The sequence below is a fragment of the Callionymus lyra genome, chromosome 18, assembly GCF_982586985.1.
Source record: "Callionymus lyra chromosome 18, fCalLyr1.hap1.1, whole genome shotgun sequence".
NCBI classification, from domain to species: domain Eukaryota; kingdom Metazoa; phylum Chordata; class Actinopteri; order Syngnathiformes; family Callionymidae; genus Callionymus; species Callionymus lyra.
This window is the reverse complement of record NC_141835.1, coordinates 14,343,019-14,359,182: the sequence shown is the minus strand read 5'-3', so window position 1 is coordinate 14,359,182 and position 16,164 is coordinate 14,343,019. Positions and strand designations below refer to the sequence as shown.

The following is a 16,164-nucleotide window of genomic DNA, read 5'->3' as shown; positions in this document are numbered from 1 at the left end:
AAAAGGCTTTTATTTCTAATACTACCTTTCGAAAACAAATAATTTGAACCTAAATAAAAATGGTTAATCTAAATTTTCTTTCCTTTTTCTTTTTTTTTCTTTCTTTTTTACGAAAAACTAAAATAAAGTTTTCATTCTTGTACCCCCACAAAAAAAATAAAAGTTTTTTATTGTTTTTGAGACTAAGAAAATAATGGGGGAAAAAATGAAGTGAATTGTAAAGAGTTTAAAATCGAATAGTTTGAAAGAAAGGTGGAATAATTTAATGAAGGAAAGAAAAATGTAATCAGAAAAAAAGGTTTTGAATCCAAAACATTAAATAGTTTCAAACATAAAGTTTTGAATTCAAAGTAAAATGTTAAGTCATAAAATAAAAAGTTTGGCATCAAAGAAAAATAGCTATTAGTCAGCAAAAGTTAAAAATAGTTCTTCAAGGTTGTTAAAAACTATTTGAAAGGACAAACGTATTTCTCCAGAAATGTTCGCCAAAGATCCAGAGATTCGTGTCGATGTCGGCATTTTTCCTTCGGCCACATTCCTGGCGAGCTTCCTGGCAGCAGGAATGCTGTGATGAGCGACATCTTGACGGATGCTCGTCGCTGCTTCTGATGAACTCTTCCTCAACCCTTGCAGACGACTCCTGCCCCGACCTGGCGAAACATTGTTCCCTGCACTGCCCGACGGGGTACGAGCGAGACGACTTCGGCTGCGAGGTGTGCGAGTGCAGCGTCCCCGTGCTCAAGTGTCGACCTTTGACTTGCACCAAGACCTGCCCCTATGGATACGTGTGAGTAAGAGCGACACACCAGAGGTTCTCACTGGGGTTCCTGCGGTTCTGAGGGTCACTGATGTCTTTCTGCTTACGTCTCTGATGGTTGAGAGCGTTGTGTGAAGTTTAGCTACAGCGCTGAGTTCATTAAGAGGGAGTGAGTCCTTATTTTTAAGTCCTACCACAAGAAAAAAAAAAAATCAACTTTTTAAAAGGAGAAATGGTTTTGAACCTTAATGATTTGAGTTGAAATCCAAGTATAGTTTGAACATTTTGAACATTATTTCTCTTATTTGTTATCAGTTTGTTGAGCGTTTAATACCTTTTTTAGGAATCAATATGATTATTTTTTTAATCTCAATTATATAACGCTAGGTGTTCCACAGTTTTGAGTAGTACAGTAGTATTATTTAAAAAAAAAAACCAACAACAAGTAACATTAGTTTGGTTCAGTAAAAGCAGAGGAATACAAAAAAGAGCATGTGTTGTGCAACTGAAGAACTTGTTGCATGAGTCACGTCCAATAAAGATAAATATTTAGTTAAAAAACTAAGAAAAAAAAGAATATAAATGCCACTAAAAAGAAGTATTTTAACATTTTCAGGAAACATTAATAATAGGGTGAAGAACAGGTGATTCAAATAATGGTTTTGTTCTAGTGAGTCACTCTAAGGTAAAATAAAAGCATTGCATTTTAGGGAAACAAGAAATTAAACTAGCTTAGCTAGTGTTAGCTATAGTCATTCTAAGGTAAAATAAAAAATGCAATGTTAAATAAACAATACATTAAACTACATCGGACACTTGTTAGCTTAGCTAGTGTTAGCTACAGCTATTGTAAGTGAAAATAAAAGCTGCAATTTTAAATAAACAATACATCAGACATTTGTTAGTTTAGCTAGTGTTAGCTGTAGTCATTCTAAGGTTTAAAAAAATGAAATGTTAAATAAATGGGAAATTAAACTACATCAGACACTTGATAGCTTAGCTAGTGTTAGCTACAGCTATTGTAAATGAAAATAAAAGCTGCAATGTTAAATAAACAATACATCAGACACTTGATAGCTTAGCTAGTGTTAGCTACAGCTATTGTAAGTGAAAATAAAAGCTGCAATGTTAAATAAACAATACATCAGACACTTGATAGCTTAGCTAGTGTTAGCTACAGCTATTGTAAGTGAAAATAAAAGCTGCAATGTTAAATAAACAATACATCAGACACTTGATAGCTTAGCTAGTGTTAGCTACAGCTATTGTAAGTGAAAATAAAAGCTGCAATGTTAAATAAACAATACATCAGACACTTGATAGCTTAGCTAGTGTTAGCTACAGCTATTGTAAGTGAAAATAAAAGCTGCAATGTTAAATAAACAATACATCAGACACTTGATAGCTTAGCTAGTGTTAGCTACAGCTATTGTAAGTGAAAATAAAAGCTGCAATGTTAAATAAACAATACATCAGACACTTGATAGCTTAGCTAGTGTTAGCTACTGCTATTGTAAGTGAAATTAAAAGCTGCAATGTTAAATAAACAATACATCAGACACTTGATAGCTTAGCTAGTGTTAGCTACTGCTATTGTAAGTGAAAATAAAAGCTGCAATGTTAAATAAACAATACATCAGACACTTGATAGCTTAGCTAGTGTTAGCTACAGCTATTGTAAGTGAAAATAAAAGCTGCAATGTTAAATAAACAATGCATCAGACACTTGATAGCTTAGCTAGTGTTAGCTACTGCTATTGTAAGTGAAAATAAAAGCTGCAATGTTAAATAAACAATACATCAGACACTTGATAGCTTAGCTAGTGTTAGCTACAGCTATTGTAAGTGAAAATAAAAGCTGCAATGTTAAATAAACAATACATCGGACACGTGATAGCTTAGCTAGTGTTAGCTACTGCTATTGTAAGTGAAAATAAAAGCTGCAATGTTAAATAAACAATACATCAGACACTTGATAGCTTAGCTAGTGTTAGCTACAGCTATTGTAAGTGAAAATAAAAGCTGCAATGTTAAATAAACAATACATCAGACACTTGATAGCTTAGCTAGTGTTAGCTACTGCTATTGTAAGTGAAAATAAAAGCTGCAATGTTAAATAAACAATACATCAGACACTTGATAGCTTAGCTAGTGTTAGCTACTGCTATTGTAAGTGAAAATAAAAGCTGCAATGCTAAATAAACAATACATCAGACACTTGTTAGCTTAGCTAGTGTTAGCTACAGCTATTGTAAGTGAAAATAAAAGCTGCAATGTTAAATAAACAATACATCAGACACTTGTTAGCTTAGCTAGTGTTAGCTACAGCTATTGTAAGTGAAAATAAAAGCTGCAATGTTAAATAAACAATACATCAGACACTTGATAGCTTAGCTAGTGTTAGCTACTGCTATTGTAAGTGAAAATAAAAGCTGCAATGTTAAATAAACAATACATCAGACACTTGATAGCTTAGCTATTGTTAGCTACAGCTATTGTAAGTGAAAATAAAAGCTGCAATGTTAAATAAACAATACATCAGACACTTGTTAGCTTAGCTCGTTTTAGCTACAGTCATTCTAAGTGAAAATAAAAACTGTAACGTTAAAAATAACAAATGAAACTCCATCAGACGCATGTTAGCCTAGCTAGTGTTAGCTACAGTCATTCAAAGTGAAAATAATCCATACATTTTTTCCGAAATTAACTGTGAATAAAGGGTCAAAAACTCGCTTGTGTTAAGGAGCTGCTAAAGCAAATAACCTGCGTCTGTGGTTCAGTAACACAAACAATAACGTTTCACCTCAATGTTTCACCGTGACCTCGTCCATCATCGGGTCACATTCCCGAAAAGCTCAGACTCTCACTTTTGACTTCGTTGTTTTTAAAAGTCGCCTCATCAGGACTTGGTAGTCCGGGTCCTTCAACCGTGCAGATCTAGTGAAGAGTCCAGAAGCACTGAGCTGGAAAAAGAGGAGCAGGAAGTCTCGACTTGATCCTCCGCGAGCAGCTGCTCAGGATAAAACCCTTCAGAGAATATGTTCGTCTCACAAAGCCGACTTGTCTTCTCGCTCGCATCGTCACGGAGACACAAGAGGTTTCTGTGAGCGACTCTTATACTCTTTGACATGTACGTCCTGAGCAAAGATGTCGGCCCCACAGATGGACGAATGGGTGGATGACCCGGTGCACAGGCGCGTCTTCTGTCGGGCCGTGACTTCAAAGTTAAAGTGGAAGTTGAAGTCATGAATTCTTGATGCTTTACCGCTGACTTTGAATACGAAGACTGCTTTGTGTGTCCTGCGACAGCCTGGCGTCCTGTCCAGGGTGTCCCCTGCCTCTCACTCAATGAAACTGGAATAGAATCCAGTCTCCCCTCGACCCCGATAAGGGGTAGAAAAAAGTAATGAATGAATATAAAAAAAAGTTCTTACAGATACATTTTTAACACAAAAGCAAAAGTTGAATTCAAAGCTCAATAATGTTTAGAAATGTCTTTATTTAAAACTTTGATTCTGATAAAATTCCATAAATTTTGGTTTTGATTTTTGGGATTCTGAATTATTTTTGGCTTTACGAACATTCTTTTTGAATATTTTTTCTGAGAATCTAAACTTTTCTTTTTTTAATTTCTTGTCCATATATTCTGAAACAAAACTTTAGAATTTTCATTCACTTTGATTTGAGATAAATCAGAATAATTGGTCGGTTTGAACGATTGACGAGAAAGTAGCGTTAGTGAGGATTTGATGGTTTTTTTAAGCTTAAAAGTTTTTTTAAATCGTGGGTGTTTACTTTGTAGTTTTGCTTTTCCGGCATCATTTAAACTTTTCTTTTGGTCAACACAGTTTTCAGCATTTTTATTTCAATCTTCAGACTTAAAAACTAGTTTGATCTAAAACCCCTTTTCCATTCTAAACTTCTTTTTAAGATACAAAAAATTGACTGAACTATTTAATTTGGAATAAAAGTTTTGGATTTCCAGTTCAAAAAAAGTTTAAAAGAAAGTCAGTAAATCTAGAGAATGAATGAGTAACAATTGTGGGTTCTATGGGTTCTTAAAGCTGATTATTGTGTTGGTTTTTCATAGTAGTTTTGTTTTTCTGGTATTATTAAAACTTTATTTTTCGGTTTTAACAAATTTCTCCATTTCCATTTGAATCGTCAGACTTAAAAACTGTTTGATTAATCAAACAGATGTTTTTTTTCAAATTCTGAACTGTTATATTGTTTATTAAGTTTTAAAAATGCATTTTATAAAATATTTTTCATTAAAAACATTATTTTTTAAATTGTTTTTCATCAACAAAACTTTACTGAGAATAAAAACGTAAAAAAAAAAGGACTTCACGGATCCTGAACCCTCTATTGTGGATTAAAGTTTTGGATTTTCAGTAAAAAAAAAAAAAAAACAGTAAAGAAAAACAGGAAGTCGTTTGGTTGAAATGTTGACTTTGATTTGCTTCTCTAGTGACAGTTATCGTGTCAGTGAATCAGAATCATCTGCGAGATGAATGGAAAGTAACAACTGTGGATTCTATGGCTTCTAAAGCCCTTAATTGCATGTTTATGAAGTCGTTTTGCTTCATCAGATAAAGAAGTTGTTACTCAATCAAAAAAAAAAAACCTGCTGATATCCAAAACTATCTAAATGAAAGCGTAGGAACGAGCTCTTATCTGACTCCCGAGACTCCAAATTGAAAGCATCTGACGCGGCTTCAGATGGTTCCTCTGGTTCGGTATGATGCGTGAACCGCGGGGATCTCACATGTTGGCCTTTTATTTGCGCCGCTTCAAAGCCGGCTAATAAAGTCGAGGTAAAGCAGGTCCAGATGCGGATGGGATCGGATTCCTGCATCTGGACTCCGCTTTCGCCCACGACGTGTCGTTTTTTAAAAAATGTTTTCGACCACGAGTGTGTTATCGTGTCATGACTCCTGGTGTCTCACCTGCAGGCGCAACAAGCACGGATGCGAGATGTGTCGCTGCATCAAGTGTCCGCCGCTCACCTGCGACAAACACTGCGGCGACGGATACAAGCAGAACAAGAAGGGCTGCTTCACCTGCACCTGCAAAGGTACGAAAACTGTTTTTGTGGCGATTTATATTCAGCCTTAGAACAACAGTTATGACTGGATTGAGTTTTGTCAATTTTCGGTCTAAACCATGGGTTTCTAAACTTGATTCTCGCGAGGAGGGCCACGTTTGATGAAAGGAAAACAAACATGGGGCCCCGATGTGAACTTTGACCCAGGGTTTTCGTATTCGAAAATTCAAAATTATAATATCTTTAACCAGCCAAATTTTTCAAAAACAAAAAAGGGTTTTAAAAGGTATTTAAACATTTTTAAAATGTTATTTTACAATCTCTGTCGCATTAAAACTGGTGGAAATACAACCATATTAGTGGTACAGTAGGATTGTAGCTCACTCTAGCGCCCTCTTGTTAGCACTTGCCTCTTTCTAGTGTGGGAGTTAGAACAGTGGTTCCAAACCCATGGTCCTGGGACTGGTACTGGTCCGCGACGCATTTCTTAGCGGGCCGCACTGAAAGATTTTTAAAATGATCAAATTTCTGTTCTATTGATTATTACTGTGTTAAAGGTGTTTTGTTTTGAAAAAAGATTGTAACATTTAGTCTGTGACTCTTGTCAAGTCAGGACGCTCGTTTTAATCAAGTTTACTCAAAAAAGAAACATGTTAAATAGTTAAAATGAGTTAAAACAACTCTATATCGCATGTATTTGCATTTTTTTATCTGAAGGTCGGTCTAAATTTTATGCAGAGATAAAAGCGGTCCTGTTGGAAACCGCTGATCGAGAACTCCGACACTGTAGCTTAAATACTACCGTAATTAGCGCTAACAAAAACACAGCAGTTGATTGTGCGTGTGCTTGAACGCTAACTTAGCTTAAATTTGAATTATCATGAATTCACAGGTTGGATCTACGCACTAACCTTTGAAATCTTGTCAGAAAGGTGACAAGATTTCAAACTTGTATGTCCAAGTAAAATGTTAGCTTATGCTAGTTAGCGGATTTGGCTAGTCAGCTGTTAGTCAAGTTGCTAGCCTCCGCTATAAAATTGCAACAGTAGTTTGGATTCAGAATTCATATTGACAAGATCTCCTGATAAATATTTTCAAGGGTTAGGGTGGGTTTCAAACTACAGCTATTTGTCCGGGGTCAAATAAAGTTTTGCTAAAAAAAAGTCGTACTTGTCCACAAACCCGCTGCAAAAGCCTAGCATAAAACTGTTTAAAAAAAGCAAAAAATACCAGACTTTATGTCTTCTTTAAATTCACCCAATAAACAAAATCCCAGCGACAAGGCTGCCTTGTGCCCACGAGCACACAGAGACTTTCAAAATCAGGTAAGCAGCTTATTTGCAGTAGGAGGCGGTCACTTCCTGTTTGTGGAGGTATTTGCGCCGATCGTCTTACCGCAGCAACATTTCGAGGGCCGAAATATTTACACTGCCGTTAAAACGGGCAAAAAGGTAAACACCTCTCATAAATGCAACATCTGCTCTGGGGGGACGCGGGGGTCCGAGGGAGTTCTAATGAGAGGAGCACACACGGCTCAGGGATGAGGCTAAATACCAAGAAAACAAGCAAACATGAAAGTCTCGGCGGCGGAGCAGCCAAAGGTCACAGGAAATCAACGCTGCAGTTCGGTGGCACGAACCCAACTCTGCAAACAGAGCTTATCTGCTCCGTCCTCTGCCCCTCGGGGTTATCGGAGAGCAAATAAATAGACGCTCGGCACACAATTAATTCCCATAATAGGCTTGAATCTGCCCAAATGTTTCGAAGGGAATGTTGAGGGTTGATGATATGAAGGGAATCGGGGGGAAGTCAAGCGTGCGGATAAACTAAATAAACGACAAATAAAGTCGTTCAAAGTCTCATAAAACCTCCAAAATGTATTTTTTTTAAATGAAGTATTGCATTAATCCCATGGCTATGAGCCGTTATAACTAAAAGACGCTTCTCTTTTTGTTCTTACTTTTGGAACAACGACTACATTAAACCCAGACAAATACGATGTTTGGAAAACACAGATGCTTTTATGTTTGTTTACACGAAAAAACACAGTTTTGTTTTTTTTTAACTTGGGCCAAAGCCTCATGAAAAAACTTTTGGTGTTTCCGTGTGAAATTGGTTTGTTAAGCTTGAGCTTGTCAAACATTATAGTTTGAATTTAAGGAGTAGAAAACAAAGGAGTGCCGCAGCTTTTGCTACTAAGAAGGTTGCCAGAGTTGAATGATGGTTTCCAGACCAAACAAAGCGAGTGGAATGAAAACCCCAAAGCACAAACTACATTGAGCTAGAAAGTTAGCAATAAGACACAAAGCTCCTTTTTTTTTCAAGACAAAACATGTTTTAAAGAAACCTAATTGAGTCAAAACCTAACCAACCTTGCAAGACGTCGCCTCAAGATGTGCTTGACGGTCATTCTTGGGGGGGATAACGGTATAGAAGGGATAGTCCAAATGTGTTTGGAAACTGAGAAGCTACTTACCTGACGCTACACCACGACTTCTAACTATCAGACAAGCTCACACTGTTTCCTCCCGACGATTCCTTCCAGAGGGCGTCCAGTTCCCGAGCACCACCGCTCCGCTCCCCGCCCCGAGTGTTTGCCTCACCGCCAACGGGCGTCGCTACGAGGAGGGCGACGGCTGGCACGACGGCTGCCGCGACTGCTACTGTCACTCGGGCCGGGAGATGTGCGTCCTCATATCCTGTCCGGTGCCCAGCTGCCCCAGTCCAGTCGTGAGGCCGGAACAGTGCTGTCCCACTTGTGAGGGTGAGACGCTAACTTATTCCTGCAATTGTTGACATGGTCAAAACTAAATTAAAGTACTGTACCATTTTGTAGCATAATCATGGGTAGTATAAGTATTATTGGCCTATAAGTAAGTAAGTTAGTAAGTCATTTGTATTTATAGAGCGCTTTTCCAGACCAGGGTCACAAAGCGCTTAAACAATCAAAAAAATACTCAATAAAGTATATACTTTAAAGGTCAAGAAAACACTGAGAACAACACAGGAGTTCCAGAAAATCAAGGAAAAGCCTGAACAAATAAAAATGTCTTAAGATGTTTCTTCGGCGAGAATTCTGACCCGCTCTAGTAGAAGAACTCACATTTCTCCAATCTCTTAACTGGCCTCCAGTTTCATTCAGGATCAACTTTAAATAATGGCGATTAAAAGCAGCAGCTTTTCTATTTCCAGACACACTAGACAGGTGTTTTTGTAAGGAGCTACCCACTCGGCTCCTCAAATATTCAGAAGAATGCAATGTTTAGATGCTACATATAGCCGCGACAGGGTCATTGTATTGGATATACGTCATGAACATGACTGATGGGGACATTTTTTCCTTCTCCTTCAGATGAGTCTGGCAGCGGACAGCCAGAGGGGATGGACATGGTGGTGTGCAGGGCCCCCGGCGGGGAGTTCTACGTGGAAGGCGAGACCTGGAACCTGGACGAGTGCACGCGCTGCACCTGCAGGAAGGGACGGGTTCTTTGCGACACGGAAGTTTGTCCCCCCGCCGTCTGCCAGGCGCCCGTCAGGAACAAGAACACGTGCTGCCACGTTTGTCCTGGTGAGCCTTTTGTTGTCGTCTATGACTATGTTGTGTAGCAGCTGACAAAGTGTGTCCCGTGGGCCCACGTGCGGCCCCATTCAAGATGTGAACCAGGTCCTTCACGAGGCATGCGTTGATTGATCTCTGATGCAACAGGGTTTACGAGGGAGGGGGCCCCGCTCCAAGTCGCAACATTTTCAAAAAGCGTTAACTGTCGGCTTCCAACCAGCTCGCGTGTCGTGTTTCTTCAGACACTTTTACGTCCGACCCACAGACTTGTAAAGAAACGAGCACCGACTGCTTGGGTTTACACAGCGCGACAGCGGGGGGGCCCATCGACCCCTCTCTCGCTTCTGTTAAATCCAGAATGATTTTTTCGACGCAGCTGCACACACGGACTGAAAGACAACATCCTGAAAGCAGGAGGCCCGCGAATCACCGACGCATGACTGCGCCCGTGAGCTGCTCCTTGAGAACGCCGGGCCTTATCGCAGCATCTGCCTCTTCACAAAAGCAGATTGTCAGAGCCGGCCTTTGATAAATGTATGGCTCTGGTCACCAGGAATGTGGGAATAACACGCACTGCTCTGACGATGAGGCTCCGTACGGCGGAGCGCTAATGAGACGGAGATAAAACTCCCATGTGGGATGATTTGTGCCTCACTTATTCCAACGCTTTGTGGTTTGTGCCACCGCAGACGAGTCCCAGAGCCCACTGCTGCCGGAGAGCAGCAGCCAGCAGGAATACTGCATCACCAACGACGGCGACGTGCTGCTGGCCGGAGACTCCTGGAGGGCCAACGCTTGCACCAGCTGTACCTGCAACAACGGCACCATTCAGTGCTTCTCTCAGCGCTGCCCCGCCGCCAGCTGCAGGGTCCCGGTGCTGCGCAAGGGCCAGTGCTGCCCGTACTGCCTGGGTAAGTGCTCGACGATGTTTTTGGCGTAATCAAAGTAATGCGATTCGAGGGAAGCACGATATAAATCAGAAGCCGAGAAATTAACAATGTGGTCGTGGAAGGTTTAGCTGCTGCAAAAACAATCGCTGGCAGAGAGCGTTCCATGCGACACACGAAACATTCCAGGAACATCCGCACATTCACACGTGTATCCTGCAACGCTCGCCGCCACTACACAGGAAGCTCCATGTCAGCTTTTCCCTTTCTGGGGAGAACCTCGCGCATAGGATCCTTTTGTTCGCCGCGGACGCCGAATTGAAGACTTTTTTTTACATAACAAGCCTGACACTTTTCCCTCGACGTCACTCGCAGAAACGACCACGTCGCTGCCCGTCCTGGTGTCCACCGGCCGGCCCCGAACCACCACCGTGGCGTCTGCGACCTGGATCACGATGGCCACCGCACCACCAGTACTTGTGAACACAGGTAATACTAACCGTTAAATAAATAAATAAATTCTGCTCAATTACTTAAGGGTAACATTTTGTGTCTTGAACCTCTGATGTCGCATTTTCCCAGCGCATACTTCCTGTAGTAGACTGCAGAGTAGGGAAGTAAGCTAGCATGAACTTATACGGTCAACGTTTAGATGCGACAACCTCCTGATATAGGAGCAAAGATGCATCTCTTTACACATTAGATAAAGGTACTTTCTGCCTTCTGAATCCGCTATTTTGACTCGCCACTAATTTTAGATTGGTTAAAAATATTTACTTGTAAATTGAAGTAAAAGCACAATGACATGGAGGGGACCCTGAGGGACCCCCATCATCAGTGCCTAAGGTTTTAAAAGAAGGACAGTCAGGCCGATCTGTCAAGCCCCATGTAAAATTCCGAGCTTGAGTGTCAGGGATTTTCTCCTGGACAATCGGAATGAAAACAGAGACAAATGTTAGGTTTCTGACTTTGTTGTTATTCTTTCAGTAGCAGCAAGAAGTGGAGGCGCTTCTTACGGCTCGTCCCAAACCACTGATGTTCTCCGCTTCTTGCTGCCTTTTTATTCGAAAGCTCAGAGCATGACACACTTACATACAAACAGTTTGTTCATTTGTTGCTGGACACAGCTTCCTTCCAGCTCATTGTGAGCCGCAGCAAGCATGACTACATGTTTATTGTGATAAAACTATAAAAGCAACATCAATTATTTAACATCATGTTTAACAACCTGATGGATCTGTGTCCCAGACGACACCCGCCTGGGTGAGAGTCACCCCAACCGGGCGGAGATGGCGCTGATCTACCAGTCGGCCGCTTGGATCCTTGCCGGGCTCCTCATGGCCATCATCATCTTCCTGGCCGTGGCGCTGCTGGTCAACAAGAAGAAGAAGTGGGTGCAGATGTCATGCTACAGCGCCCCAAAGAAGGTAAGACTTTCGCTCGCCGGGGTTTCAAGTTTCCTCCCTTTTTTTTCTCCTGGAAATCAACCCACGGAAATGAGCGGCTTCTCCTCCCTCTGCTCAGACGGTGATCCTGAAGAAGCACGTGAACAAGAACTCTGTGGTTTACATGGAACCCTCGAAGGAGAACAAGTTCCAGAACGTGAAGAACGACTGCGGGATCATCCACTTCTCTCCGGAGATGAGCTCCTCCTGCGTGGACAAGATGAGCATCCCCCGAGCCAAGCTGTGCAATGATTGGACGCCGCGCTAAAGGACCTTTTTTGACCGCGCAAGGACGCATTTTTATTTCCTTCTCCAGCTGGAACGGACAAATTTTTTTTTGCCCGACCGGCAGTTCTGTGTATCGCCACCTCTCTTGGACTTTGGAGGCAGTGGAACAGATTTATGACAGGATGCTGCTCCTGTGGAAGTGCTGTCATCCTCATCATCTCCATCAGCTGGGACCAAATAGACTGACACTCCAGCTGACTCCAGATCAGCCGCCAAATCATATGCAGCTTTATAGACTCCTGTGTGACTGAGTTTTCGTCTTTTATCTCCCGTTTTTTTTTTTATGTCGCTTTGGGACCAACCGTCAAACACGCTAGAAAACAGGAACCCCTTGTTCCCAAAACAATCCAGAGTTTGGGAACACTTTGTTTAGACTCGATTTTGTCTTTTATACGATTGACCGTCAGGTGAAACGGATTTTTATGACCACCATGTTTTTGTGGTTTTTTCCGAAGAGTTACGAAGCTCCTAAAGCTAGTCGTATAAACCGGTTGCAGTTTGAGTTACGGTTTTCAACCTTTGACCACTGCAAGGATCGCATTTTCGGCTGTGGATCACTTCTTGAATGTGAAACAAATATCGTCATCTAGTTTTTTTTAAGTGATTGACATTTACAGCGTTTGCGAAAAAATGGTCAAATACTTTGACTTTTCAAGTTTTGGTTTAGGTGGTGGATGCTGCATTTAAAGTGACAGAACTTTATTTGTGACATAAAAAACGACGTAAAATTAATCGCAAATTAATGTCCGTGTTTAATAGCGACCAAATCATTGTTTTAAAATTGTGTTCGTTTAAACGTTTTGGGTCTTTAATGTCCTTTTAATTGCCAAGTTCGTAAGAAAAATATGCTGTAAAAGTAACATTATAGAGAAAAACTAAAATGTAAAACTTAATCCGCTAACCTGATTAAAAATTTGACTCAACTAGCTGGAAAAACTTGGACGTACCAATCGATTGTAGCAACTACAAAATAATTAAATGAAGAACTACGCAAATTTGTGGCAGGAATAAATCAATCTTTATATTTCGTATTTATTATGATATAATAATAACTTATTCACTTCCTGTCGCCTCAAACATGCAGCAGAAATCACACAAAAATCGTTACAAAGGATTTTTTAAAATGTCGGAAGTTCTGGTGTTTTTTTTCCTCTAATCCGACGGCACAGACTTACTTTCACTCACATTTTGGGGATCCAACCTCCGGATTCTTGGAGAGATTAAAAGCTCTGATTAAAACGTGGAGATGTGGAACCACTCGAACGAACTGACGTCACATCCCATCATCTAGGAACACGAGAAGACTTTTCCTTTTTTTTTTTCTTTTTTTTAAGTGGACCTCAAATCCAGTGCCAAATCCTCCCGAGAAAAGATCCGAACTGAAGTGTTGTAGTTTTAGAAGAGTTGTGTCGGTGGGAGTGAACTAAAAAAGCTTTCTTTTCGTGTAAGAATAAAGACGTAGTTTAAATTAGTAGAACTTATTTATTTTTTCACATAGATTTATTTATTAATACGATAGTTTAACGTTTCTTTTGGAAGTTGTTAGCCAAAGCTGCTGTATGTTTGTAGAACATTTAGCGATATTCACGACAGCCTTATTTATTGTGAATCGTGTAAATATGTTGTAGATGAAACATTTACACCTGTTTGGAAATAAATGTCTGAAACCAGCTCGAGTGTCTTGGAATCAAACGCCATGTTGACGGATCAGTATGATTGGATTCAACTTTAAGCTTATTTAGTTACTTCGGCTTCAGGGATCGTGTGACGTTCCCCAGTCAGTGGACTTGACATTTGTCTGTTGGCAAAAATGGGACAAATACCTTTTTGGTTACGTTCACTAATGCATGTTAGATTTTTATCGTTGGGACTTGAAACTATAATATGTACGTAAATGGACAAACATGTGGTAATGTGTACAAACCTCCATGTGCAACATGTATGAAAACAACGGTCGGCTACACGCACACTGAACATTTACAAATGCACACATAGTAATGTCTACAAACATTTCCGAAATCGCCACGCGATAAATATGTACGAACATTTTCGAAATCGCCAAGCCATATGTACGAACATTTTTCGAAATCGCCACGCGATAAATATGTACGAACATTTTCGAAATCGCCAAGCGATATGTACGAACATTTTTCGAAATCGCCACGCGATAAATATGTACGAACATTTTTCGAAAATCGCCACGCGATAAATATGTTTGAACATTTTCAAAATCGCCACGCAATTATATGTAGGATCATTTTCGAAATTGCCAAACAGAAATATGTACAAACATATTTAAAAACGTCACAAAGTAATGTGTACGAACATTTCCGAAACCGCCACACAGTTATATATACGAACATATCGGAAATCGCCACGCAGTTATGTGTAAGTAAGTAAGTCATTTGTATTTAAATAGCGCTTTTCCAGACCATTGTACGAACATTTCCAATAACGCCACGCAGTAATATGCACGAACATTTCTGATATCGCAATGCAGATATATGTACAAACATATACAAAATCACCACGCAATAATATGTACGAACATTTTTCGAAATCGCCACGCGATAAATATGTACGAACATTTTCGAAATCGCCAAGCGATATGTACGAACATTTTTCGAAATCGCCACGCGATAAATATGTACGAACATTTTCGAAAATCGCCACGCGATAAATATGTACGAACATTTTCAAAATCGCCACGCAATTACATGTAGGATCATTTTCGAAATTGCCAAACAGAAATATGTACAAACATATTTAAAAACGTCACAAAGTTATATGTAAGAACATTTATGAAATCACCACGCAATAATATGTATGAACATTTCTGAAATCGTCACGCAGTAATGTGTACGAATATTTCCGAAATTGAAATGCAGTAATATGTACGAACATTTCTTTAATCGCCACGCAGTAATGTGTAAGTAAGTAAGTAATTTGTATTTATATAGCGCTTTTCCAGACCAGTGTATGAACATTTCCAATATCGCCACACGGTAATATGCACGAACATTTCCAATATTGCAATGCAGTAATATGTACGAACATTTACGAAATCACCACGCAATAATATGAATTAACATTTCTGAAATCGCAATGCAGCAATATGTACGAACATTTCCGTAATCGGCACGCAATAATATGTACGAAACATTTATGAAATCGCAATGCAGTAATATGTACATTATAGGAACATTTTCTAAATCACAACGCAGTAATATGTATACATTTTTAAGAAAAGGTAACAGTGCTCTGTACAAACATTTATAATCGGGCATTAATATTCATGAACATTTACGAACACGTAATGTGTACAGACTTAACGAACACACTGACGCAGTAATTTGTAGGAATGTTTACGTTCAACATGTTGAATGTTTAACATTCAAACGCAGTTATACCTACAACTTTACATTGTAAATGTGTAAACACTCACTTGTACGTAGACTTTACGTGAAATATCAATGAGTTAAGAACTTGAAATACTATGAGCTACTATATAAATGTTATGTTACAATTTTGTTTTATCCAAAAAATAGACCAAGAAAGGAGCAGCTCTACCTTGAGTAGCTGACAGACGACATTGCTCCACCACCTGCTGTGCATCTACTGAAAGAAGGTAAAACTTTCAAGTCAATTGTCATAGAAAATATATTTTTCTTAATCATTACCATGTTATTATCAAGACAATAATAATCAAACTGGCACTGACCGGGTTAAACCCTTTAATCTCGAGGGCATCAGTTGTTTAAGATAGACTCGGACCAGCTCTCACTCTAGTAGACAATTTAGGGCCACCATAAACCTGAGCCATGCTTTGGGTCCGGGGGTTGGGGGGGGACTTAAGTGCCCGAAGGAAGCTCACTCAAGTACTGCAGAGAACATTAAATCTCCACAGAGAGCTCCGGCTTGAGCCAGGAAGGCTGAGGAATGAGCTCCAGGGTTTCTACACGGGCAGGGAGTAGCGGCAGCTTCTCATCTTTCCAGCGGCCTGAGATCCCAAAGAGTATTAAGGAGTTAAAGACAAGACCTAGGAACCCTGGATCAGTGCGGGGCCGCTGTTTTGTTCCGACTTGTCCGTCAAAGCCGGCTCATAAACTTCAAGGAGGACTCTTCTCCGGAAGGATCCATAAAACAAACATCGGGGTCCGGTTCCCACCGGAGAGACGTGT

The 16,164-nt window shown here is 40.0% G+C and overlaps 1 protein-coding gene across 2 annotated transcripts in view; it reads left to right on the top strand.

The window, feature by feature from the left end:
• LOC148060597 (cysteine-rich motor neuron 1 protein) overlaps nucleotides 1-13,654 on the top strand; it is a 63,969-nt gene extending 50,315 nt beyond the window's left edge. For both annotated transcript variants that reach the window (XM_087779885.1, XM_087779884.1), the window contains exons 8-15: nucleotides 634-787; nucleotides 5,713-5,834; nucleotides 8,350-8,568; nucleotides 9,157-9,372; nucleotides 10,053-10,274; nucleotides 10,626-10,739; nucleotides 11,499-11,677; nucleotides 11,775-13,654. In XM_087779885.1, coding sequence (XP_087636011.1) covers nucleotides 634-787; nucleotides 5,713-5,834; nucleotides 8,350-8,568; nucleotides 9,157-9,372; nucleotides 10,053-10,274; nucleotides 10,626-10,739; nucleotides 11,499-11,677; nucleotides 11,775-11,963 — 1,415 coding nt within the window. In that variant the 3' untranslated portion in view covers nucleotides 11,964-13,654. The remainder of the gene's footprint in view (nucleotides 1-633; nucleotides 788-5,712; nucleotides 5,835-8,349; nucleotides 8,569-9,156; nucleotides 9,373-10,052; nucleotides 10,275-10,625; nucleotides 10,740-11,498; nucleotides 11,678-11,774) is intronic.
• The last annotated feature ends 2,510 nt before the right edge of the window (nucleotides 13,655-16,164 follow it).